The sequence below is a fragment of the Telopea speciosissima genome, chromosome 7 (genome assembly GCF_018873765.1).
Source record: "Telopea speciosissima isolate NSW1024214 ecotype Mountain lineage chromosome 7, Tspe_v1, whole genome shotgun sequence".
NCBI classification, from domain to species: domain Eukaryota; kingdom Viridiplantae; phylum Streptophyta; class Magnoliopsida; order Proteales; family Proteaceae; genus Telopea; species Telopea speciosissima.
The window spans coordinates 62859683-62884983 of record NC_057922.1 but is presented as its reverse complement, the minus strand read 5'-3'; the positions used below and the strand labels follow the sequence as shown (position 1 = coordinate 62884983).

Here is a 25301-nt window from a genome sequence, read left to right as displayed (position 1 = left end):
AGTGCTGTAACCATAGTCCTCTCGGTTTTTTTTCTTCTTTTTTCTTGCCTTGCAACTAGCTTGCTTACAGTCGCAGACCTTGGGACTTCTTGCCTTGCATTGTTTTTTTCTTCTTCTTGCCCTGCATAGTGCACACATACACACAGTGTCACACACAGAGACAGGGAGAGAGTCGAGAGACAGAAGGGGGGAGGGATTTATTACAGCCGAACTATCCCTGTTTTTTGTTTTTTGTTTTTCCATTTTCTTGCCTTGCCGTTGCAGGGTTGCTCAGTCACAGAGAAGGTGTTTGTTTTTTATTTTTTCTTCTTCTTACCTTGCACACAGGCACACAGCCACAGGCCCACACATACACAATTACACTTACACTCACAGAGACAGGGAGAGAGTCGAGAGACAAGGGGGGGGGAGGGATTTAATAGTTATTACAGCCAGTAGTCCATCACTATTCACTGATTTCACTCAGTCTTAGTAGTACACTTTCATGTTGATTTTTGATGTTATAGGACATATATTATAGCATACTAAATGGCATTAAAAATAGAGAAAATAAAAAATAAAACATGGTCGACATGTCGATATATCGACGTGACACCCCTCCACCGACTTGGATCGCCGTGACAACTATGATATATATATATATCCCATTTTCAAGAAGATCTGGAACTTGACGAAGGCATCAACAACATCAAGAAATAATCTGGATTGAATAATCAGCAGACACCCAATGGGAGAGTGAACCTTACAATTGAGAAAACTCTGTAAACAACTGGCAATAATTATAAAGAGAGAAGCTGCAATGGAATAGCTAAAGAGCATTAGAACTATCTTGACTGTAGCTAAGACCCAGTATGTAGGCAATGAATTTACTCTATTGCATAACCATGAAGCTGGACTAAATATGATCCATGGTTTCCTGTAATGTAGGTCGAATGAATAATCTATTGGTGGTGGGTTCAGATCAATGGATTAATAGGAGAAAAAGAAGGGAGAGAAGAGGAGAGAGGAGAACGAGAGTGAGAGAGAGGAGAGAGGGAGAGAGAGCAAGAGAGGCAGCAGCCTCAATGGTGGAGGGCCGGTTAGGAGAAGAGGGAAAGCTGGGAAAAATCAGAGTTGCAGGGGAGAGAGAAGAAATCACATAAGAAGAAGGGGGGGAGAAGAAGAAGATGGTCACACAACCATTGCTAAGCCATTGTACTTCACCGGTAGCAATAAACATAACTCAAAATTCTATTCATCAAATCTGCCACTTGCGTGGTTACAAATTGGGATTTAACGAAAGTTAAAACTGCTAATTGTAATCTAATACTGAAAATTAAATTCCTAAATCAACTCTACTATTAATTAGCCTATTAAAACTAAAGTATGGAAAGTACTCTACCACTAAGTAGCCCATTTAAAATAAAAAATTACAAGATAAAATCCCAACTAATTAAAAACCTAATAAAGAAATAAATAAAATATCCTACTGAACCTGCAAACCCATGGATCCGCTTCATCTTCACACGGATACCCAAATGAGTTTGGGTCGGTCTGCAGTGCACCTGCATCACTCAATATTTTACCAAATCACTAATTTTCCATTCCAAAAATTGTGAGGGAGGCAATTATTGTTTTTGGATAAAACAGACCAACAATGGAAAATAGAATAATACTGCAACTAAAGAGGACTCTCTAATGCGTACTAACCTGACATGACTGTGACTCCAATAAAAGAAAACCAAACAGAAAAAGAAACCTAGGTTAAGTTGGAAGCTTCCTAACTGAGCACAACTAACTTAATTAAATAAAGAAACAAATAGACTCTCTAAATGATTCTAATGTAGTACTATAATTGAAGACATAAAACAGGACCAAACAGAATTTTTCTCAGAGAATACTATTGCAGATTAGGGAAAAGTAACATAAATCAAAATCAGGTGGTCAGATGAACTCAAAACTGAGGTCGAGTTCTGTGTTTAGGGTATAAAACACTTGCTGAAAATATCAGATCAATTCAAGGGCTGGATCTGAAGTTGTGGAGCAATCCTAGTAATACAAATAGACGGGTGAAAGGGCATATCCAGCGCATGAGGCTTCTGCCATTGCGGGGTCTGGGGAGGGTTACAATGTATGCAGCCTTACTTCTGCTTCGCGGAGAGGCTGTTTCCCGACTCAAACCCGCGACCTCTAGGTTGCAATGGAGCAACCTTACTGTTTTGCCAAGGTCCGCCCTCTGATTCTAGTAGAGGGGTATAACAGTAAAATTTCTACTCGGAATAAAACTCAGGACAGAAATATAATGGCCAATCGATTCTAATCATGTGACATAAATATCAGCAAGAATTGATTAACAGAAACAGTGGTTCAAGTAGCAATTAGATATATGGTATTAACTCTGGAAAAAACAGGGGCAGAATTGGGAGATTTAATTATCTCCAGATCAGCAGGTCTGATCAAGATTAAATTATTGTCGATGGTCTTTTTTTTTCTATGGTGATGAACATCTCTTCGAAAAATTCAGGATAATCTATGAACATCTCTTCAAAAAATTGAGGATTATCTGATAGCAAGATTTTCTCAACTGAATTTCAAGTCAAACAAGTCAAACAAGTCAAGCAAGTCAAACAAGACTTGCATATGAAATTCCAGATGAGAACTTGAATTGCCGAAAACCAGAAGAATACTTACTTGATTAATGGAGGAGGAGGAAGAAGAATAAGAATAAAGTAAAACACCCGGGCTTCCTGCTGCAGGGTGCTTGGAAGGGTCAATCACCAACCGGTCTTTATCACACACAAGGATCCTTTATCAAACACAAGGTCTTCACGCAGGAATGAGAACAGCAATAGCCCTTTTTTTTTTTTTCTGAAGATACATTGTGGGTTAAGAAGACCCCCACACTGTCCTTTTATTGAAAGCCATAAAGAGAGTTAGAGTTGGTTTGGAAAACCCCCTAGCCAACTCTAATTACAACTCATAAATCCTTTTAAAAGTCTATCTGGTCTATAAAAGGATGTGGACCCAAATTAAAAGTCTTGAAACATTAAAGAAATATCTGACAGTTTAAAATAAAGATACTCACAGTCCTTCGTACCTGGTTCCTTTGTCATAGTCGAATCCTGCACACCAGCGCCCCAGATTTATGGAATCAGAAGTTCTGGTCGAGCTTGAACTGTGGAGTTGAAGTCCTTGTCGTAGTTCTGTTGATTTCCCTCTCCAACGGTTGAAGACGACCTCTGTCAGCATAATAACCTCCGCTTTTGTTCGATTGACCCTAGTACCCCCTTGTGCGACTTGACCCTAATACCCCCTATTACGACTTTCAGAATACCCCCCAAACCCCCTCTGTATGATTTTCGCTTTTGAGTCCTCTATTTCCAATAATGCCCTTTTCCCTATCTTTTATTCCCATTTAATCTTTTTCCTTGTCCTTCCAAGTTGATCCTCTATGTTACTTATGTTAGTACATCTTTAGGTTTTGTCTCCCTTTATCTTCCCCACCCTCTAGTCTCCAAGAATCATTTAAGATTTCTTTATTTACAATTCTGGCATTGTTATCATAACAACAACAACAACAAACTCAGTTTTATCCCAACTTAATGGGGTCGGTTACATGGATCCAACAAAACACAGTTGGGAAAACTAAGGTCTAAACAAGAAAAGGGGGATGAAGAGATGGGAAAGAGGGATGGGGAATGAGATGAGAAAGAAAATGGAAAATGCCAAATGAAAGATGAAAAATAACAGGAAAATGAAAGTAGATGAAATGAGGCACAACCCAGCAAGTCAAGAGAATCTCAGCTAAATGGAGTATGCAACATCGATCCTTGCCCTCCAATAGGCTTTATCCGAGGTCATATTTGGTACCAGACACAGGCAATGCATGCCTTTCCTCACAACTTCTCCTATGGTCATTTTAGGCCTGCCCCTAGCTCTCTTATCTCCTTCAATCAGAATCATATCACTCCTCCTTACTAGGGCGTGAACATGACCGTACCATCTCAAACGACTCTCTCGGAGCTTGTCATTGATCGGTGCAACTCCCAACTCAGCTCTAATACGGTCATTCCATATGTTATCCTACTGTGTTTTTCCGCACATCCATCTTAACATCCTCATCTCTGCTACACATAGCTTCTCAATATGATACTTCTTAACTGCCCAACATTCTGCCCCATACATCATTGTCGGTCATACAACAGTCCTGTAGAACTTCCCTTTAAGCTTTAAAGGAATACGTCAGTCACAAAGTACTCCTGGCACACCTCTCCACTTCATCCATCCCACTTTAATTCTTTGTTAAACATCATCTCTATGTGACCTTTTTTATTTATGATTGACCCTAGATATCTAAAATAGTCACTTCGCGGCATCTCTCTTTTCTCGATTCACACATGTGAGTATCCGTCATAGTGTGACTAAAATTGCAAATCATATACTCCGTCTTTGTTCTACTAATCTTAAAGCCTTTTGTTTCCAAGGTTGATCTCTATAGCTCTAACTTAGCGTTAATCCCTTCTTTTGTCTCATTCACTAAAATGATATCATCGGCAAAGAGCATACACCTTCTTTTGTTATCATAAACTTTTTTTTATTTATGAGTTCTGCCATTAACTCCTTGATTTTAGTATCCTTTTATTTGTGTGGGCTCGTGGCGATTTCAATTATAAATCTGGCCATGCCTTCATTTGTGTTTAGGTTTAAAGTTCCCTTGCCCAACGGAAATCTTGCTAATTTGTTTATTGATGATAGGCAAAGCGGCAATTTCGTCTCGCAATCTGTGGTAGAGATGCTATCAAAGACCAACCAGATCATTATTGGGTCTGAGCTCCATTTCTCAGCATTGTGGTGGTGCTTATTGTGAAGTGTTTGATTTTTCTCAGTGCATTATAAAACTAGGTCGAGAGTGGTTGGAAGAAAGAAAGGGCATTGTTGATTGTGATAAAAATTTGGGCACCCTGCAACCTTTTCACATGTGCCAGATGTTCGTTCTTTAAGGATTAGTGAAATATCCTTGAGTCAAAGAAGGTGATACCAACAGTGTAGCCACGGGACAAGCCGAATGGGTCAACATAAGAGGAAGACCACTCGGATGTAGAACTAGTAACGACAGCGGAAAACGAGAAGATTGTAGTAATGACGGAAGTCAATGCAGTGAAAGCTATTCCCCATCATAAATTCATTCTCTCCTACGATTCTCCAAACATGGATTCAACCCCAAAGCTTCATATTTTGGATTTTCTTCAAGTTGTAGACTAGGAGCTAATAGCCCCCATTCGTGTGCTTTTATTTGTACAATTCTACAAAATCTTGATTGAGTTTTTCTCAAGACCGGGGGAATTGATGCAGGTGCACTACCTTTGAACCGATCCAAGCCCATTTGGGTGTCTAGACGAAGATGAACCGGACCCAATTTGATTCTTTGGCTAGTAGGAAATTTTAGGTTTAACATGCAATCTTTTATTTAGATAGCTTAAGTAGGTGATAACTACCAGGATTTGGTTTCCTAATTAATTTGAGTTTCCAAATTATAATAGGTTTTCTTTTCATGTGGGGTTTCTTTTTTTCAATAGATGTAACCGTGCAATTAGAACTCAAATTTGAAGAATGAAATAGAGAAGTGTTTGTGAATGCCTGTGTGGCCAAAGTGATTCTGCGATCTTCAGTTGAGAATCAGAGATTTAGGGAATGATTTGACTTGTCATTAATGACAGAGGTCTACTTTATTTATACTGAGATTACAACTTAACAAACTAGGAAAGTAAGGTGTCTATGACTCAGCGTCTATCTATAACGATTACGCATAGTTCTTAAAACTCCCCCTCAAGTTGGTGCAAATATATCATACATACCCAACTTGGAAACAAGAGGATGAAACACCTTACAATTCAATCCCTTTGTAAACACATCAGCTAGTTGATTGGCAGAATTGACAAACGGAACACAAATTAATTCTTGCTCGAGGTTCTCCTTAATGAAATGCCTGCCAATCTCAACGTGCTTCGTTTTGTTGTGCTGAACTGGGTTGAGAAACACTAATAGCAGCCTTATTATCACAATAAAGGTTCATAGGGTCCTCGAAGGATACACCTAGATTACACAAAAGGCCCTTTAGCCACATAAGCTCAGAAATACCCTGTGCCATTTCACGATACTTGGCTTCAGTGCTAGAGTGGGACTCAATTGACTGCCTCTTGCTTCGCCATGTAACAAGGTTATCTCCTTGGTGTTAGATTATATGGGCCAGAATACCGTGGGGGTATTCTGGACTTTTTGCCCTTTTTTATTATGTCTCTTGTATGTGGTTTAGTCCCACATTGCTCATGTAACTATGTTATATGTTTTATTATGATTATAAATAGATGTGCTTGGGATAGTAATTAATCATCCAAGCCTTACCCTAATTTTGAATCTCTCTACATGGTATTAGAGCAAATTTCGAATTAGGGACCAACTCCCTTCTAATTTCAGTTTTTTCTCTTCTCGCTCTCTCTCTCTATTTTCTCCTCTCTTCTTTCTCTTCTTCCTTGTTCTTCATACTCATATAGGGCAGCACTGATGAGGTGATCATTTGATCCAGTTGCTGCCCCCATTACCTCATTATAATGATACACAATTCTGCTCGATAGGAACCAGCCACACCTGCCTGCGATATTTGGATCTTCAATTTTTGGATTGCTTCTATTACACTTACAAGGAATCAATTCCTCCCTTTGAAGGCCACGAACTGCAGCAGGATTGCCCTCTTTTGGTTCAGTTCTTATCTCACAGTTTTTGAAGACCTCCTTGAGATCGATTCCACCATCACAGGGTTTTTTCCAAAACCTTGACACCTATCGATCTTGGGGTTGCTGCTGCCTATTGGTTATGATTTTTTGTAGGGTATTTCTTCCATCATAAAGGCTCCCTCGACTTCAGTTCCAGCCACTTACCTGCGGTTCTTTGACTCATTATTCTCTACATCGATTTCAGCAATTTAGGGTTTTTTTCAAAACCCTGACAATATTGATCAAGGGTTTCTACTTGGCTGCTGTTTCTGATTTTTGGAGACATATATACTCCCATTGAAAGGGGATTCTCCTCCAATTTTCAACCCTTAACTTGAAGGAATTTATTGGGTTTCTTTGCTGCCAGTATGGGTGATTCTTCCAATTCTACAGCTACTTCGGATCAACCACTTCATGATGGCCACAGCAAGACAGACTACCACAATTTTCCACCCAATCCTATTAAACTCGATGGCTCAAATTACCTTCTTTGGTCTAGATCTGCCTCCTTTGCCATTGCTGGCCGTGGTCTCACCAGCCATATTAATGGCACTAGTCTTATACCCGATGAACAAGGACCTGCTCAGGAAAGGTGGCTTGCCAATAATGGTGTTCTCATGTCTCACCTGATTGGCTCTATGACTTCAGATTTGCAGCATAACTTTCTTCTTCTTGACACAGCCTCACAGATTTGGGCTGCTTGCAAGGAAACCTACGGGTAGCTTGGCAATGATGCCCAAGTATATGAACTTCGGAAGAAAGTCCTTCGCACCACTCAGGGAGAACTTTCAGTTTCCAAATACTATGCTATTCTATGCAGTCTATGACAACAAGTGGACCACTTCTCTGACTTCCACCCTACTACAGTTGCTGACATTGCTGCCTATAAGAAGCATGTGGACAAGATCAGGGTATATGATTTTTTGGGTGGCTTAAGTGTGGAGTATGATCAGATTCGTGTTCAAGTCTTGACCCATACACCTTTTTCCACACTTGAACAATCTTATGCCTTGGTGTCCTCTGAGGAGAACCGTAGGGCTGCCATGTTGCACCCTCCTATTACTGACAGATCAGCTCTCAAGGCTGCTGCCCCGGCCAGTTCTGCACCTAGTGGCACTGCTTTTCTTGGTGATTTACGACAGGGACTGTTGTTTGTGAGCACTGTCACAAACCTTATCACATCAAAGAGAAGTGTTGGAAACTTCATGGGAAACTGGCTGACTTTGAAGCTAAAAGGGCTGCCAAGATAAAGATAAAGACAAAGACCAAGGCCCATCAAACTGAGACTGTTACTGCAGCCCTTGCTACTGACACTGGTCTATCCAAGGATGATCTGCAGGCACTCCTACGTATGCTAAGGTCTTCCATTGCTGCTGCCTCTACTACATCAGCTACTGCCAATTCTTCTGCTCCTTCAGGTTCACACTTTGCCCGGTCAGGTATTCCATTTGGAGGTCATTGTGCTTCCGTAGCTTCCCATCCTTGGATCATAGATTCTGGAGCTACAGATCATGTGACTGGTTCCTCTAGTCTGTTTCACAGATATTCTCCCACTTCTGGGAAAGACAAGGTCAAAGTGGCTGATGGTTCCCTTTCTTCCATATCTGGAAAAGGAATCATCAACTGCACTTCCTCTCTTCCCTTGTCTTATGTTTTACACATTCCTAATTTTACTATTAACCTTCTTTCAATTAGTAGTATTACTCGTGATCTTAACTGCAAAGTCACTTTTTTTCCTTCTCATTGTGTGTTTCAGGATTTGGAATCTGGGAAGATGATTGGATTGGGTAAAGTGCACGGTGGGTTGTATCTGCTTGATGACGGTCGCTTCTCTCCACCACCATTACCTTCTCCTCTACACCAGAACTCCTTGGTCTCTTCTAAACTTTACCATTGGCACTTTAGGTTAGGTTACCCCCTTTAGGAATTTTAGTTCATTTATTTCCTAGTTTGGTCACCCTACATACTAAGGATGACTTTTTTTGTGAGGCTTGTGTTCTGGCCAAACAGACACGTTCAACTTATCCAATTTCAAATAAAAGGAGTTCTTCTTGTTTTCAATTGGTGCATTCTGATGTTTGGGGCCCTAGTCGTAAGACATCTATTTCTGGTCATCGTTGGTTTGTTTTCATTGATTTTCCTTCTAGGAACACCTGGGTGTATCTTTTGCACACAAAAAATTAGGTTTTCTCATATTTTCAGCATTTTCATAAAATGATCCAAACTCAATTCGAGGCTCCTCTCAAAATATTGAGAAGTGATAATGGAACCGAGTATACAGAATCTCAATTTCAAAATTATTTGGCTGATCATGGCATTATTCACCAAACTAGTTGTGTTGATACCCCTGCCTAGAATGGTATGGTTGAACAAAAAAATCGCCACTTGTTAGAAATGGCAAGGGCTTTGATGTTTGCGAGGAATGTCCCATCTCAATATTGGGGGGATGCGGATCTCACTGCAGCCTATCTCATCAATAGGTTACCTTCTCGGGTGCTTAACTCCCGTAGCCCCTCTGATGTTTTACTGGGAAATTCCTCCTTTATTGTGCCTCCCAAGGTGTTTGGTTGTATGTGTTATGCTAGAGATACCAAATCTCCAGGCAAATTTGAACCGAGGGGGCTCCGTTGTATTTTCTTGGGTTATTCTCCAACCCAGAAAGGTTATAAGTGTTACCATCCCCCTTCCCACCGTACCTTGGTTAGTATGGATGTTGTTTTCATGAGTCCCTTCCTTATTATTCTTCACCACCTCTTTAGGGGGAGAATTCTAATGAAGATGTGTCTTTTGAGATTCCTCCCCTTGAGGTTCCTCTTGCTGCTGCTAGCCTCCTTTGACTGCTGCCCAGCCTCCTTTGGATGCTTCCCATCCTACTTTAATTAATGCCCAACCTCCTCTGACTGTTCCTCCCTCACCTGACGGGAATCCTTTATAGGGGGAGACCATAGAAAATAGTGATGTTAATGTTCCTATTCAAGGGGAGCTGACTTCAGTCCAGAGAACTATTGGTGAATTTCAGAAGAGAATTGACAACTCCAACATACTCACCTATACAAGGGGCAGAACCAACAGAGGGCAGTTGCAATCCACTTTAGCACCAATACCCATCCAATTGTCGGCTCCAGATCCAAATCCTTCATCTCCTGGTAATCCCTCTTCTTCCGACTTACCTATTGCTCATCGCAAAGGTACTAGGACTTGCACTTTACATCCCATATCTCGTGTTGTTTCTTATAGTTCTCTTTCTCCTTCTTTTCGTGCTTTTGTATCTTCTCTTTCGATTCCTAAAAATTGGTAGGAAGCATCTACAGATGGAAAGTGGAAGGCAGCAATGTTGGAAGAAATGAGAGTACTACACAAAAATAATACGTGGGATCTTGTGGCTCTTCCTCTAGGGAAAAAACCAGTTGGATGTAAATGGGTCTTTGTGGTTAAACAGAAGGCTGATGGTTTAGTGGATCGATATAAGGCACGTCTGGTTGCAAAGACGTTCACTCAAACTTATGGAGTTGACCATCAGGAGACCTTTGCACTAGTGGCAAAACTCAACACTTTCAGGGTGTTATTCTTGTGCTACAAATCTTGGGTGGGATCTTCAATAGTTAGATGTAAAGAATGTCTTCCTCCATGGGGAGCATGAGGAGGAGGTATATATGGACATTCCACCAGGCTTCTTTGATGACAGGACTAAGGGCAGGGTCTGTAAATTGAAGCGTGCCCTTTATGGGTTGAAGCAGTCAACTAGAGCTTGGTTTAGCAGATTTCACAAGGCTATGAGTTCAACAGGTTATAAGCAGAGCAATGCTGATCACACTTTGTTTGTCAGACGAGTTGGTAACAAGGTAACTCTTCTCATAGTCTATGTGGATGATATTGTGGTCACTGGTAATGATGTTGATGCTGTTATCAAGAATTTGAAGCTCTTCCTTGGCCGTGAGTTTGAGGTAAAAGATCTTGGCCCTCTAAAATATTTTCTAGGGATAGAAGTTGTTCGATCTTCGAAGGGCATCTTTCTTTCTCAAAGAAAATATATCCTTGATCTATTGACTGAGACTGGGCTGCTAGCCTATCAACCTTCAGATACTCCTATGGAAGCTACTACAAAACTTAAGGAGAAAGAGGGTGAATCTGTTGACAAGGGTTGTTATCAGCGATTAGTGGGAAAACTAATCTACCTCTCTCACATACGACCTGACATAGCCGTTGCTGTAAGTTTGGTGAGCCAGTTTATGCATGATCCCTATTCCTCTTATATAAATGCAGGCTGTCGTATTTTGCGGTATTTGAAGTCTGCTCCAGGAAAGGGAATCCTTCTCTCTCCGAATGGTTACCTGAAGATTGAAGCTTATATTGATGCCGATTGGGTTTGTTCTACTGACAGAAAATCTATCTCTGGCTATTGCTCCTTTGTGGGTGGGAACCTTGTCACATGGCGTAGCAAGAAGCAGAATGTTGTGGCAAGGTCTAGTGCTGAAGCCAAGTTTCGTGCAATGGCACAAGGAATTTGTGAACTTCTATGGCTTAGAAGATTATTGCAGGATATCGGTGTTGCTGTCCATCTTCCCATGATGCTTTATTGTGACAATAAAGCCACCATTAGCATTGTTCATAACGCTGTCCAGCACGATCGTACTAAGCACGTGGAGGTTGACGGACATTTCATTAAGGAGAAGCTTGAAGCCGGACTCATTTGTGTTACCTTTGTGAAGTCTGCTGATTAATTGGCTGATGTGTTCACTAAGGGACTAAGTGGCAAACTGTTTCTTCCTATCTTAGTCAAGTTGGGCATGCATGATATATATGCTTCAACTTGAGGGGGAGTGTTAGATTATATGGGCCAGAATACCGTGGGGGTATTCTGGAATTTTTTCCCTTTTTTATTATGTCTCTTATATGTGGTTTAGTCCCACATTGCTCATGTAACTATGTTATATGTTTTATTATGATTATAAATAGATGTGCTTGGGATGATAATTAATCATCCAAGCCTTACCCTAATTTTGAATCTCTCTACAGAAGGAACAGTAGCCAGAAGTGGATCTTCAATCATCAATCGAGCCAAGCCCAATCAGCATCAGTGAAGGCCTCTAACTTCAAATGTCCATTATTGGAGAAGAGAAGACATTTCCCAGGAGCAGACTTTAAGTATCGTAATATACGGTATACAGCCTCAAGATGTGATGTCCGAGGATCATGGAGGAAGTGGCTAACAATACCCATGACATAAGTAATGTCAAGCTGTGTGGGACAAATAGATCAACCTGCCGACAAGTCTTTGATAGCGTTCCTTGTCTACTGACACGCCATTAACACTGCTGTGTTGATGGTTAACCTTGATGGGAGAATCTATAGGTTTTCACCCAATCATACCGGTCTCACTAGGATCCGTGACATACTTCCGTTAGGAAATGAATATACCTTTACTGGATCTAGCAATTTCAATCCCGAGGAAGTACTGGAGAGGCCCTAAATCTTTATTCTCAAATTTCTTTGCCAAAAATGCCGTTAGGTTGGAGATTGCACCATCATCATTGCCAATAATCACTATATCATCAACATAGACGATGATGGCCGTAATCTAACTATCCTTACGTTTGACAAACAAGGTGTGATCAGCTTGGCTCTGTTGGTACCCGAATTTCTGCATGGCCTTCAAGAACTGGCCAAACCAGGCCCTGGGAGATTGCTTAAGGGCATATAAGGATTTTTGTAACTTGCGGATACAACCAGCAGTAGATGGTGCAGCAAAACTAGGAGGTATGGCCTTGTTCTTCTTTAAGGTCCCCGTTAAGAAATGCATTCTTAACGTCTAAGTTTTGAAGATTCTACCCAAGGTTAGCGGTACAAGATAGTAAGACCTGACAGAGTTCATCTTGGTAACGGGAGCAAAGGTTTCTTGGTAATCGATCCCGTAGGTTTGGGTGAAGCCCTTGGCTACTAAGTGTGCCTTGTGTCTCTCAATGGTCCCATCTACCCTTTTCTTAATTGTAAACACCCATTTGCACCCTATTAATTTCTTCCCTTCAGGACGAGGGACAAGTTCCCAGGTACCATTCTTCTTCAACACATGCATTTTCTCTAGCATGGCAGCCTTCCACTTCGGATCTGTAATGGCCGCTTTCCAATCATGTGGAATGGGCATAGAAGACAACAAGGAAACAAACACATGATAGGAAGGGGATAAATACTCGTAAGAAACAAATGGGAAATAAGATGTTGAGTACAAGAGCATACCCCTTTTCGAATAGAAATAGAAAGCTTGTCATCCGAAGGAGCAATTGGAACATTATCAGGTATAGGAGAGATATTACCTGATGATGGATGTGACGAACCTGATGTAGGTGCCACAGAGGGATATGCTTTGTTAGCAATGGGATCCCTTTTCTTGGATTGAGACCAAGTGTAAGTGATTACATCCTGTGTAGGCTGAACTGGTGGAGAAATAGAAGTCTCCCCCTTACCATGGTTAGTGTGCTTCCCTTGAATTCAAACAATGTCAAGCTCTTCCTCCAGACTTTCCCCTTTAAGGGGTGATGTAAAATAAGGTTTGGATTAATGGAAAGTGACATCCATGGTAACATAAAGACGGCGGGTGGGAGGGTGATAGCAATTATAACTCTTCTGAGAGGCTGAGTAACCAAGGAAAACACAGCGAAGAGCTGAGGATCCAACTTGGACTAAGGGAGAAGAATTATGGGCAAAAGCAAACTTAGCCAAATACTTTACGAGGGAGGTAAGAGGCAAGGGAGGGGTCCGATAGTTGAGAAATTGGCGTCTTAAAATTAAGAACGCTGGATGGTACCCGATTGAAAAGGTAGGCAGCAGTATGGACATCTCCCCAAAAGGTTTAGTGACACCAGTGGTAAATATTAGGGCATGCGTAATGTCAAGAAGGTGATGTTTCTTGCGCTTCGGGATGCCATTTTGTTTCGGTGTCTGAACGCAAGAGGTCTGAGAGAGAATACCATGAGAATCAAGGTACTGCTGAAATTGGCCATCAATGTACTCCGTGCCATTATCACTGTGAAGGACCCGAACCATGGTATTGAACTGGATCCGGATCATGGCATGGAAGGACTAAAAACAAGAGAAAACATCAGATTTATTGTGAAGAAGATAAACCCATGTAAGACGAGTGCAATTATCAATAAAAGTAATAAACCAACGAAAACCATTACGATCAATAGTCCAAGAATGACCCCATAAATCTGAATGAATAATGGAAAATGGGAAATCACATTTATTATCAGTAGGGGGATAAGAAGATCTAGTATGTTTTGCGTATTCGTACACATCATAGTTAAGTTGATCCAAACTACATAGTTTAACTAAAGAAGGAAACATAGTCTAAAAAATGAACATAAAATTTAATATCACAATCAAACGATAAATAGAAAGTAAGTTGGCACACAAATTAGGGACATAGAGAACAGATGAGAGAAATAGTGGGAGAACAAAAAATTGAACCTTTACGAGAGATAGAGGACTTAGACCCATCGACAACGCATACCTTGTCTAGACCAGAACAAGGGAGGTAGGTACGAAAGACCTCAGAGTTGCTAGTCATATGATCTGTGGCACCATAATCAAGAAGCCACTAAACAATGGGAGCAGAAGAAAATGGAAATTACCTGATTGGGCGAGATTAGAGGCAGGAGTTGAGGAAGGAGCGGTGCCTATCTGTGGAATCATTTGTTGGAGGGCAGCCAGTTGATTCAGAGAGAAGGGTACAACAGTAAAAATATTGTCAAGAGTCTTAGAAAGATGAGCTTGGGAATGGACAGTGCCTTATTTAGTATTACGCCCACCTTTAGGGCGCCTATGGAGCTTCCAACAGGTCTCTCTGGTATGATGTGGACGACTACAATATTCACGTTTGACTGGCTCACGTGCAGAAGAGGTATTCAGAGGAGCCTCCATGATGGGTGGCGCAGGAGAAGCGAGAAGAGTGCATCACATGGGAACAGAGGAAGGCATCATAACAGAGCGGCGATGGTCTGTTAAGAAATCATAAATGCACTCCATGTTGCGTTCCTTCTGAAAGGTACCAAAATCATCAGGGTAGACCATAGGAACTGGATGATAAAAATCCAGTTGTTGCCAGAGAATGTGCAGAGCAGAGTAACATGGAATGAGAGACAATTCCTTTTGAGTAGTTGCATAGGCTTGGAGTTTGATCTCATAGATGTGAGCATAGTTACCTACTTGTAAATAGATCCGATGCATAGTTACCTACTTGTACATAGATCTGTTTGTTTATGCATCCCGGGTTCCTTGCGCAGTGAGACGTGTAGGATTAGGCGTGTAAAGTTGGGATTGATGGAAGGCTCCATAAAGTTGAGCAAGGATGACATAACAAGCGTGTTTATCATTGGAAGTAGCTAGGTGCTAAAATGAGTAGGATCCATAGGCAAGTCGTGTAGCAATATTTGAATGAGACTTGAAAAATTGTTCCCACAAATTGTGTGAAGGCATTTACGCGACCATGTGAGGTAATTCTGTCCATTCAACTTCATAGGACCCGATTGGAAGGAAAGATTATGGCCATAGGTACCAGTGCAACCATCGTTGTCTCCAGAGAAGGTACCACTATTGGTGCCCTCAGACATGGGATCGTTCATCAGGGACAAGCTTGAAGATGGCAAGAAGGTGCGGCGAAAAGAAGGTAGTAGCGGTGGGAGGAGGTCGCAGCGATGAGGTGTAGTGGCTGCGATAGGGAAGTCGTGGTGGTGTGGCGCAACCGCGGTAGGCACGGCAAAAAAGAGTGGGGTCACGGCGAGGTGCAGCGGTGGCAGATTAGGTGACATGGAGTCGAAACAGTGAGGCGCAACGTCCAGGGGGTCACGACAATTGGCACAGCGACAAGGGATGTCTTGGTGGGAGGCGTAGCGACAATAGGATATTGCGACGGTGAGGCGCAACAACCAGGGGTCATGACGATTGGTACAACGACAAGGGATGTCGTGGCAGGAGGCGTAGCGACAATAGGATGCCGCTACGGTGGCAAGGCGGGAGTGTAGTGACAAGGGAGTAGCGACAGAAGGTGTAGCAACAATGGGAGGCTCGCGGTAGAGGCACAACGACAATGAGAAGGTTGTGATAAAGATGCAGCGACTAGAGGAGGTCGTGGCAGGAGGCAGTAGCAGCTGCGCAATGACGGAGAGGTTGCAGCGAAGGCAGTGGTAGCGGTAGCAGCGATGATTGATCATCATCAGAGAGGAGGTGCGGTGGGGAGGTGTGGTGAGGAGGTGTAGTGGTTAGTGATTCCAATTAGGGTTAGTGAGACATGGTGTGTTGTTAGTCTACCATGCTGGACCAGGGAGGCCGGACTGGTGGTGCAAGAAAGGAGAAGAAAAGAGAAAAGAAAAAACCTGCTTAGGTTTTTGGGCTTTGATACAAAGTTGAGAATAAAAGAATTAGGGAATGATTCGACTTGTCAATAATGACAGAGGTTCACTTTATTTATAATGAGATTACAACTTAACAAACTAGAAAAGTAAGGTGTCTTTGACTTTCTTCTCAGAATGCTCCCCTTCTCCTTATCGGCCCTCTACTACTTGCGTTATTTGTCTTGCTTCTCCTTTTGTCTGTCATCACATCAGTAGACATGTAGTCCTTGTCAATATCAAAACCAGAGTCTAAGTCGCCTGCTCCTGCCTCTACCTATTTCTCCAAATCTGCCTCATAAAATTCTTCCCTTGCCCTCCACTTATCGACTCTGTTTTAGTTGTCAGGCCGCCTTTCCATTTCTGGTGTGCCTTGGTCGCCTAGCAACGCCTTGTCACCTATCGCCTTGGTTCGCCTTAACAACTATGCTTTATTCCTCCCTCCATGACGGGAGCCATGGCCTTCTGCACCTTAAGAGGAACCTTAGGGCGTTTGGCTACACAGCCTAGTATCCGCTTGCCAAATGCTACTTCAATCTAGTGGCTCTATCTCCCTTGATTTTCTTCCCACATTAATTGCATTTAGACCTTTTCTTGTAATTTCCAATGGGCACACCATTCCCTCCATGCTGTCACTCCCAGTTCCTTGTGCAGCCATCAATGTTTGAAATTTTGCGGTTTCGACAAAGGTTGAAACAAAACTAGGTGTAATACCTGGGTCTCACGAAGTTTCTGTCGAAAATTTGCAATTTTGGTGAAATTTCTACCATGTTTCAGGTTTCGATATCGTTTCGGTCAAACCCTTTGTATAAAATGCGTGTTTCAATTGAAATTTCGTAGTTTCGGCAAAATTTCGACCATGTTTCGGGTTTTAGTATTGTTTCCCTAGTTTCGACAATTTTGACTCCAAAGAATGAAACTTCCTAGAAAACGTCAGTTTTTGTGATTTTTGGCAAATCACTCCCTCCCTCCCCATATCTTTGCAATGAACCTTGTATAACATTTGATAATTATGAAATGGTTTCTAATTTTATGTTAATTCATTCCTAATGCATATTTTAGTTGTTTTAATTGAATTATATGTTTTATAATACTAAATTTTGTGTAGGATAGGGTATATCAGAGAAAGTATACACTATACAGCACAATGTACACTGCCAACCTAGGGTCCAAAGCCAAACTACCTTATTGGGTATGTGTTTTTACAATCTTAGAGTTCCACTATGTTTAGAGGATCTAAAATAAGGTTTTCCATAAGTTTTGGGAACTAATTTGGCCGGTTGGGCCTCAAAACCAGTAGTTGAAACCTGCAGAGGAAACTTATCAGGTTTCAATCGAAGTTTTGCAGTTTTGTGAAATATTTCAGTTTCGAGCCAGGTTGAAACGAACCCCGACAGCCATGATGTACTCTTCTTACACTGTTGCAACAAAGAGTGTCACATTATTAAATTTTCTACACCAATAAAAAATCCTATAAAAAAAAGAAAGTTATTTCTTAATTAAAAGTAAGTTTTTTTATTTTTTAACTAATAATACCCTAATTCATAGTTGTCAAAGCGCTAGGCAACCCAAGACGTTGGAAGGCCGTCTCCTAAGCGCTTAGGCGGCCTAGGCGTTCTAGTATTCTCTTTTTTATGTATCCATTATATTTACTATTATTAGTATAACAAATAGCTAAATAGCATATTAGAAATTATATAATTTTCCTTATAAAGTACATACAAAATCATATCAATCATTGAACTAAATCTTGGTCGAAATTGACCAAAATTTTCGAGTTTTATTGGTTATGAGCCTGGCCAAAACGAAACCCAGTGTCGAAACCCAAATTTCAACCCTGGGTTTCAACTTTCAACCCAGGAAGGCCCGGGTCGAAACCCAGCGTCGAAACCTCGAAACGAGATCCGACCCGTCTCAGTTTTGGGCCTGACCTAAACTAGGTCTGAAACCGAGATTTCGATCCTTGATATCAATGCAATATGGTATAATTATACTAGCTAATAGCAATGACCTAATCTGAGAAAACCAACACATAATGAACAAAATATAGGATATAAAGAAGCGTATTGCCATATTCATCAGTGTTGTAATATGGGTATAAGGGTATTTGTATCATTAGGGTTTCTATAGTGTTGCCCTAGGGGCATTACTATACTTGTACCTTCTATCACTTTATTATAAATAAAGGTGGATAGTGTCAAAGAGACACAAATCAGTTTTCTCCCAAATCTCAACATGGTATCAGAGCTGAGATCCACATTGGGATTTGTGCCATAATGCCAAAACCCTAGTCAATCCACCTCTACACACTCTCTCTCTCTCGTGAAGGTTAGCGTAGTTGAATATTTGATGGGCAGCCATTTCAAACTCTGATTGATATCTCTGAGAACATTTCTTCCCCTCCAGCTGAAGACTGTTCAAGTCTGATAGTCAGAACAAGATAATTGAACCACAAGGTGCAATTGCAGACATATCAACCTTCATCAACCCCCCCCCCTCCTTTTTTAATTTTCTTCAAAGTTCCCTGGGGCTGTTTTGGAACAGTAAACTACATCAGGTGGTTGAGTTCAATATTTGAAGCAAGGGTTGCCACTTTTTCTGAGTTTTATGGGTTTTGAAGTTTAGCTTGTAGAGCTCTTATTAATTTAACTTTCTCTTTTTTTTTCAAATTTTGGAGAATAATAACCTGTATGAATTTCAGTCATCTTTGTTATCATCTCTGCTTTTAAACACCGGCCAGTTGTTCAATGAGATTACTGCATTGTACTTTAGACAGTAAATTTGTAAAGTGATTTATTTCCTGTAGTTGTGGAGATGATGGTCGGATTCGGGGGTGGAAGTGGATGGAATTACTAAATCCAGAGATGCCTATTCCTACACAAGGTAATTACTTATGTATCTGTGGGAATTTGTTCCTTTTCATCTACATTATTGCCTTCAGAAAGGATTCTCTTTTCAAGCTGGTTTGTTCCTATTAGCTTGTAATGCTAGTATATTTTAACATCTGAAACACTGAAACTATTATTTAAGAAAACAACAATGCAGCCAACCAACTCTTATCCTGGATTAGGAATCGATGAATTGATTGGCTGTAACACCTGCCCAGGTTTAAGACCTTTTCATTACAAACCAAAGGCTGAGAAGTTTGCTGGTTTGTCTGTTCCAACAGCCTGCTATGAGAGAAAGAAAGGAAATATGGCAAGAAATAAGGGAGGGAAAAGAATGGGAGAAAGGAGGAGAAACCAGGTCGATGGGGAGAGGAAGAGGGGTTGATCTGTCTAGGGGGTTTGTGAACAGTAACTTGTAGAAAGAGAAGAGAGGAGAAGAGGGGGATGAGTGGAGAGAGAAAGAGGAAGCCTCTGTTTGGCTACCAGCTCGAATCCAAATTCTGTATTCTATTCCATTTGTAAGGAAGGGGTGTTCCCTATATTTAAACATCAAAAAATAATAAACTGACTTAGAAAATACTAATAGGACTCTTAATTTGCTAAACTACTAAAACCTCCAAATCAGAAATTAAATCTAATATGACTTTACAAGAAAAACTCCAAAAGCAAAGGAATAGGCCCCAGAAAATCCCTATAAAAACTATTGTTAGATAAATCCTAAGCTAATCTCTAATAGGCATCACCACTAATAAAGATATATATATTTTCGTGCTTACTTTTCGGCCTTATCATTCGTTACAAATGAAACCTGTGACAAAACCAGAGAGAAAGCAAACCAGAATCTATGAAGAGAAGAGAGAGAGAACAATGGGAGAGGATGTGCTGAACCACGATAGATTCAGTCTATCTATCGTGGGCAATCTAAGTTGTATTTATAACAGAAAATCAAAGAGTCTTAGTAGGACTACATTGTGCAAGACTTAAAAATAAACTAACAAGGAAACGTGACGACATAAAGGAAAATAAGGAAACTAAGATTACATCACGATAGGGACAAGCCCCTTATCTTGACACTTATTTTAAGTTTTAACAAAACTCGAAGAGCTAAAAGCCCATACGCATTAGATAATAAAATAGGGCCAATAATTGTACAGATCTGCATTATTAAATACCTCTATTGCTGCTGAAAGTATTATTTCGTTTTTTCCATGTTTGAACATGCTTTACCTATTAACCCAAGCTTTAGGACATTATCTGAGGCCGTTATCACTTATCCTTCTATTTTTTACATAAACATTAAAATCTTTCTGAAGCTGAATTTGGGATTTGTTACTACATATACTCGTTTTAGAGTTATCTAAGAGATTTTTTTTTTCCCATTGCTCTCATATCCGGAGACTAAACTTTTTGCTTTTTGTGGAATTCGGTATATATAGAAATATGGTTGGAAATGAAGTCCCAGCCTGTCCCCATGCCAACTAACTTAACTCAACTAAGCCATATTAAAACCTTTTGTGATCGTCCATGTAACTGCAACAGGCATACCACTTGCCATCTGGAAACACGGAATCTGATACTTACGTCAGCAGTTGCACTTTTATAAGTATCAGAAGAAAACTCCTTCACAACTTGATATCACATAGGAAGCATCAATCTGTTCATGGACCTTCAAACCCTCAACCACATGAGCTGCTATTGCAGCTCTGCATAATTCAATATCAGCAGGTCAAAAATCAGTTACTGCACAACACCCTTTGAACCTGAATCTGTAGGTTACTAGGTTGCTTGCGTAGGAACTTCTGATTGGCATGTGAAAACCTTCAATCACTAGCAAGTAGCAACCAACACACTAATTGCAACTAACATAGTTGCAGCACTCAAAACAAGCAAACAAATATAATATAAGACTCTCAAAATCAATACAGAGAAGAGACCTTTATTTCGGTGAAATTTGATAGCAGAAAAAATAAGTAGCAGAAAATAAGATTACTGATGGGGAAGCTCTGATACAATGTAATTGAATCAGAACTAGATCGACACGTGTGTGTGTGATATTACTTAGATATCCTCAATAGTGTAGAAATACCAGAAATACCCCTAAGATAATAACACTCTTCAGCACCATATGTCTTAACAGTCTACGTCAATCATACTTCACCGTCTTATTTAAGGCCTTAATTGCTCTTAATAGATACTCGTGTCTTTGCTCACTACTTGAACCAGGATGATTTTTGGCCACCTCCATGGCCTTCTACCACTTCTAGTTTGCACCATCTTATTCCTCACTGGTGAATTCAATATGGTCTTCTTTGGTCTCCTCCATGTCATTCTTCTGTTTTGTATTTTGCTTTTGCAGGAAATAATTTGGAGCCATTACTTGACTTGGTAAATCCTCAACATAAGTGAGTTATCCTGGAGCTAGAAATTTGCTTCCAAAAATAAAGTTTTTGCTTCTTTCTCTTTGGAACTCTAGTTGGTATTCCAATTTTTTCATGAACTTCGGCATGCATTTTCTGATTTCTGGGACAGCTTTGATAGAGAAGCCATGAATCTGAAGCGTATATTCTGAGGGTAGAATCTGAGACTAAGATCCCCCTAGCTGCTATACTGTGCACGGATGCGAAATGGAAAGATATCACGTTTCTTTATCTAAATGTTTATATTAAATAATTAGTCAATTCCTGTCTCAACAAAATTTAAATGTTGTACTACAGATTATCTATAATCCTGTTAAGAGAACTTCTTGTTCCTGCCTCCTGGACAGCTAAGGGAGAGGGATAGAGGCAGTGCTTTATATAGTTCTGTTGTTTTAACACAAATAGATTCACATGTCACCATGACAAGGAAGAGGTCCAATGGAAATTGGAAGAGTCATTCCTCGTCTGTGTTGAAGATAGTTGTCTTAAATTATGTCTCTTTCTTACATCTAAAAGATAGAAAGCCGTGAGCTTTGTTTTATTTGAGAATTAAAATCAGACTTTGTGCATAATGTCGCTTATTAATATGCAAGGGATGAATAACTTAAATAGGTTAGATTCTTGGTAAATTATCAAAGTTTGTTTGCAGTAAAGCCAAGTCGTTAGCAAGGATTTGTTGGGTTTGAAAGAGAAAAAATTACATTTGTGATAACAAAACTGCTTCTTTGTGAAATCTGATCGAGTGATAGTGTGATACATCGTTATATCTACCATATTTTCACAAGCCGATTTTCAAGGAGTCTGAGATAGTCAGAAGTGATTTTTGGTCCCTGTGTTTTTTAGGCAGACTTTCTTTTTGTGGTACTGGCCACTGGGAGAAATAATGTTGTGCTCATTTATGTTGTATAGTTTTGGGGTGGTTTTTTTTCCCCCCTGCTCCATTGTGTAGTGTCAACCTTGTACATGAGTTTTACTCTTTTATAATTTATATGTCTGAGTTTTACTTATGAATTGTACAAAACTTTAAAACAAACATAAATGACTAGAAAAACCATGACTCTTGCGAATGTTCTTCAAAAACAATAATTATTTTGTCTAATATTATTTACATGGCTGTTCAAATTAGTGTGGAGTATATGAAGACGTAAAAAAGTGGGAAAAGAGAACTGCTTTGCTGCCTCTCCATTTAGTGTGTTGATGCTTCCCTCTCAATCTAGTCATACATCTCAATTACTCTCCACTTATCATAATGATTAGCACCCTGTACCTTTGAAGCACATATACGAGTGCATCACTTCAATAAGTGAGGTTGTGACTTAATTAAGTTCTATGTTATTTGTTGCTGAATAATTATTAGACTTTTGCTGTATTTGTGCAGTGTTTTGGTCCTAACTTGGGTATATACAAATCTATTTTTCCATTTGTATCTTTTCATTGTTTGTCACTGTGGGGTCTGTGTTTTTATTCTGTTATTGTTTCTCAGAGGTCCTTGGGGTGCTCTTTCTCCAGTTCCCGAAAACAATGCAATTGCTGTCAATAGCCAGGTGTGTGATAGTATTATGATTCTCTCAAACTCTGCCTCTTTCTGTTGCTTGTGGACTTCTGTTCCTTTTCCTTTTTAAGCTGGTGGTAATGCATGTTGTGGCTATTATAAGCTATGGTATCATGGTGAGGTGAGGTTCCAGGGAGCTGCATTGTTGATATAGTTTTCTTTATTCAATCTGTAAAGAAGCATTACTAAAGATTTCCAAGAAGTGATTAAATCTTTGCTTTTTTTTTTTTTTTTGATAATAGATGAAATCTATACTTTGCTTAACCCATGCTCCTAGATTTTTTTTCCTCATTGACATACAGTATCCAATGCTTCTTGATTTGAAGGTTAAGCTGGTTACATATCACATAAAAGCTGACTTGCTGCATACCAATCCTTTAAACCTGCTAGACTTGTTCTATGTCCATGTTCACAAGATGATGGAGTACAAATATGGGGAGCTGGAAAGGAAGACCTGAGAAACCTCTGGATAGTTGTGATTTCGGTATACCAAGTTGGCAGTGAAGAATTACCAGAGAAGTAAAGAAATTTGGAATTTTCACTGAATAAGGTTTAAGTTTACAGGGGAAGGGACAGTGTAAAGTTCAAAAGCAAAAGGTTAGGGTTTGGGTGAAAGAGAGAATTACAAAGTTGAAAATCAATTTCGAGTCCAAAATTTGGGCGATATACTTGTAAAACTAAGGATGGAGATGAGAAAGATTATGATTTAAATGTTTATAGAATAAGAAATAGCCTCTCTGGGACCTAGTGGTAGTTGTTGTAATATGGGGTATAATGATAGAATTGTCCTTAGGGTTTATATTATGTTGCCGTAGGGGCTTTATTTTCTTTGTACTCCATTACTCTTTATTATAAATAAAGGTGGGCTGACTCGCAGGAGATTACGAATTGGCTCACATGTTCGGATGACCATCCCTGGCCATATCAGTTTATTACTTGGCTACATGACATTTCTCATCTTATTGCTACTATTGGGTCTGTAATAATTTTAAAACAACCTAAGCCTTATATTGAACCTGTTGATAGGATTGCTAGATTTGCTAGGATTAATTCAGTATCTTCGAACTGCTTGGATGACACTGTAAATATTATGTTTGATCAGTAGATGCTTTCTTCTTCACCAAAACAAAAAATAAAGGTGGGCTGTGTCTCATTAGACACAAGTCACAATTCCCAAAACCATCATGGTATTAGAGCTCTAGGAATTGACCTAGGGCTTCTCACAGCCGCTGCCGCCATCTCTCTCCTCTTTCTTTCTCTTTCTCGCTTTCCCTTGAGCACCGCCACCACCTAACCACCGCTGTCGCCTTCCAGTCACCATCGCCGCCTCACCCTTGTGCCTCCCTCTCTCTCAGTCTACCTTCTAGCATCATCGAGAGGCAGGGAGTTCTGCCTCCCTTCATCCGCCACCCCTCAGCGGTGCTTTTCTCCACGACCGAGGGCTTTTTCCCTCCTTGTTTGATTTCCCAGCCTTTATACATGAACTAAAAAAAGGCTGTGGTTCTTGTTTTGAGAAGTTCTTTTTTGGATCTGTTGATGATCTAATTTTCCCCCTTCAGATCTGTGGTTGGTTATCCCATTTTTTTGTTTGTAACGATGTCTGAGCATTCTTCTGCTACATCTGGTGTGGAAGGGCAAGTCTGTGGTTCTCATGACGGCTTCCCTACTTTCCCCTGCATCGTCCGGTTGGATGGAAGCAATTATTTGATGTGGTCCAGATCTTGTTATCTCAACATCAACTCCCGCGGGTATTTGTGTTATCTTACTGGTGCAAAAGAGAAACCTACCACTGCAGGTCCTGAACAAGACAAATGGAGTTCTTCCAACTCCCTAGTTATGTCCTACCTTCTCTCAAGCACGACACCTCAACTTGCTCGTGGTTATCTCCTGCTAGATATGGCTGCAAAAATTTGGAAGGCTGCTCAAGAGACCTATTCACAGGTTGGGAATGATGCACATGTCTATAAATTGCGTAAGAAACTTCATGAGACCAAGCAAAAGGAACTCTGCCTGTCCCAATATTACTTTGAGTTGCGCAGCTTGTGGCAAGAATTAGATTTTTATGATACATTCTAGGCCTCTAACCCTGAAGATGTGATCAAGTTCAAGAAATGAGAAGACAAATTTAGGGTGTATGATTTTTTTGCTGGACTTAATGTGGAATATGATCAGCTTCGTGCCCAGGTTCCTTGAGTTGGATCTGGAACAAGCTTACTCCTTGATCCAACTCGAGGACAGCCGTCGCTCTGCTATGCTGTCCCCCTCTTCCCAGGAGTGTTTGGCTCTTCTGTCTGGTCCTCCTGTGCAAA

At 40.4% G+C, this 25301-nt stretch overlaps 1 protein-coding gene across 1 annotated transcript in view; it reads left to right on the top strand.

The window, feature by feature from the left end:
- The window catches only part of LOC122668769 (eukaryotic initiation factor 4A-14-like), a 73941-nt gene that overhangs the window by 14201 nt on the left and 34439 nt on the right, over positions 1–25301 (top strand). The window contains exons 4-6 of the mRNA XM_043865302.1: positions 18942–19018; positions 21380–21425; positions 22924–22984. Of these exons, the coding sequence (XP_043721237.1) occupies positions 18942–19018; positions 21380–21425; positions 22924–22984 (184 nt within the window). The remainder of the gene's footprint in view (positions 1–18941; positions 19019–21379; positions 21426–22923; positions 22985–25301) is intronic.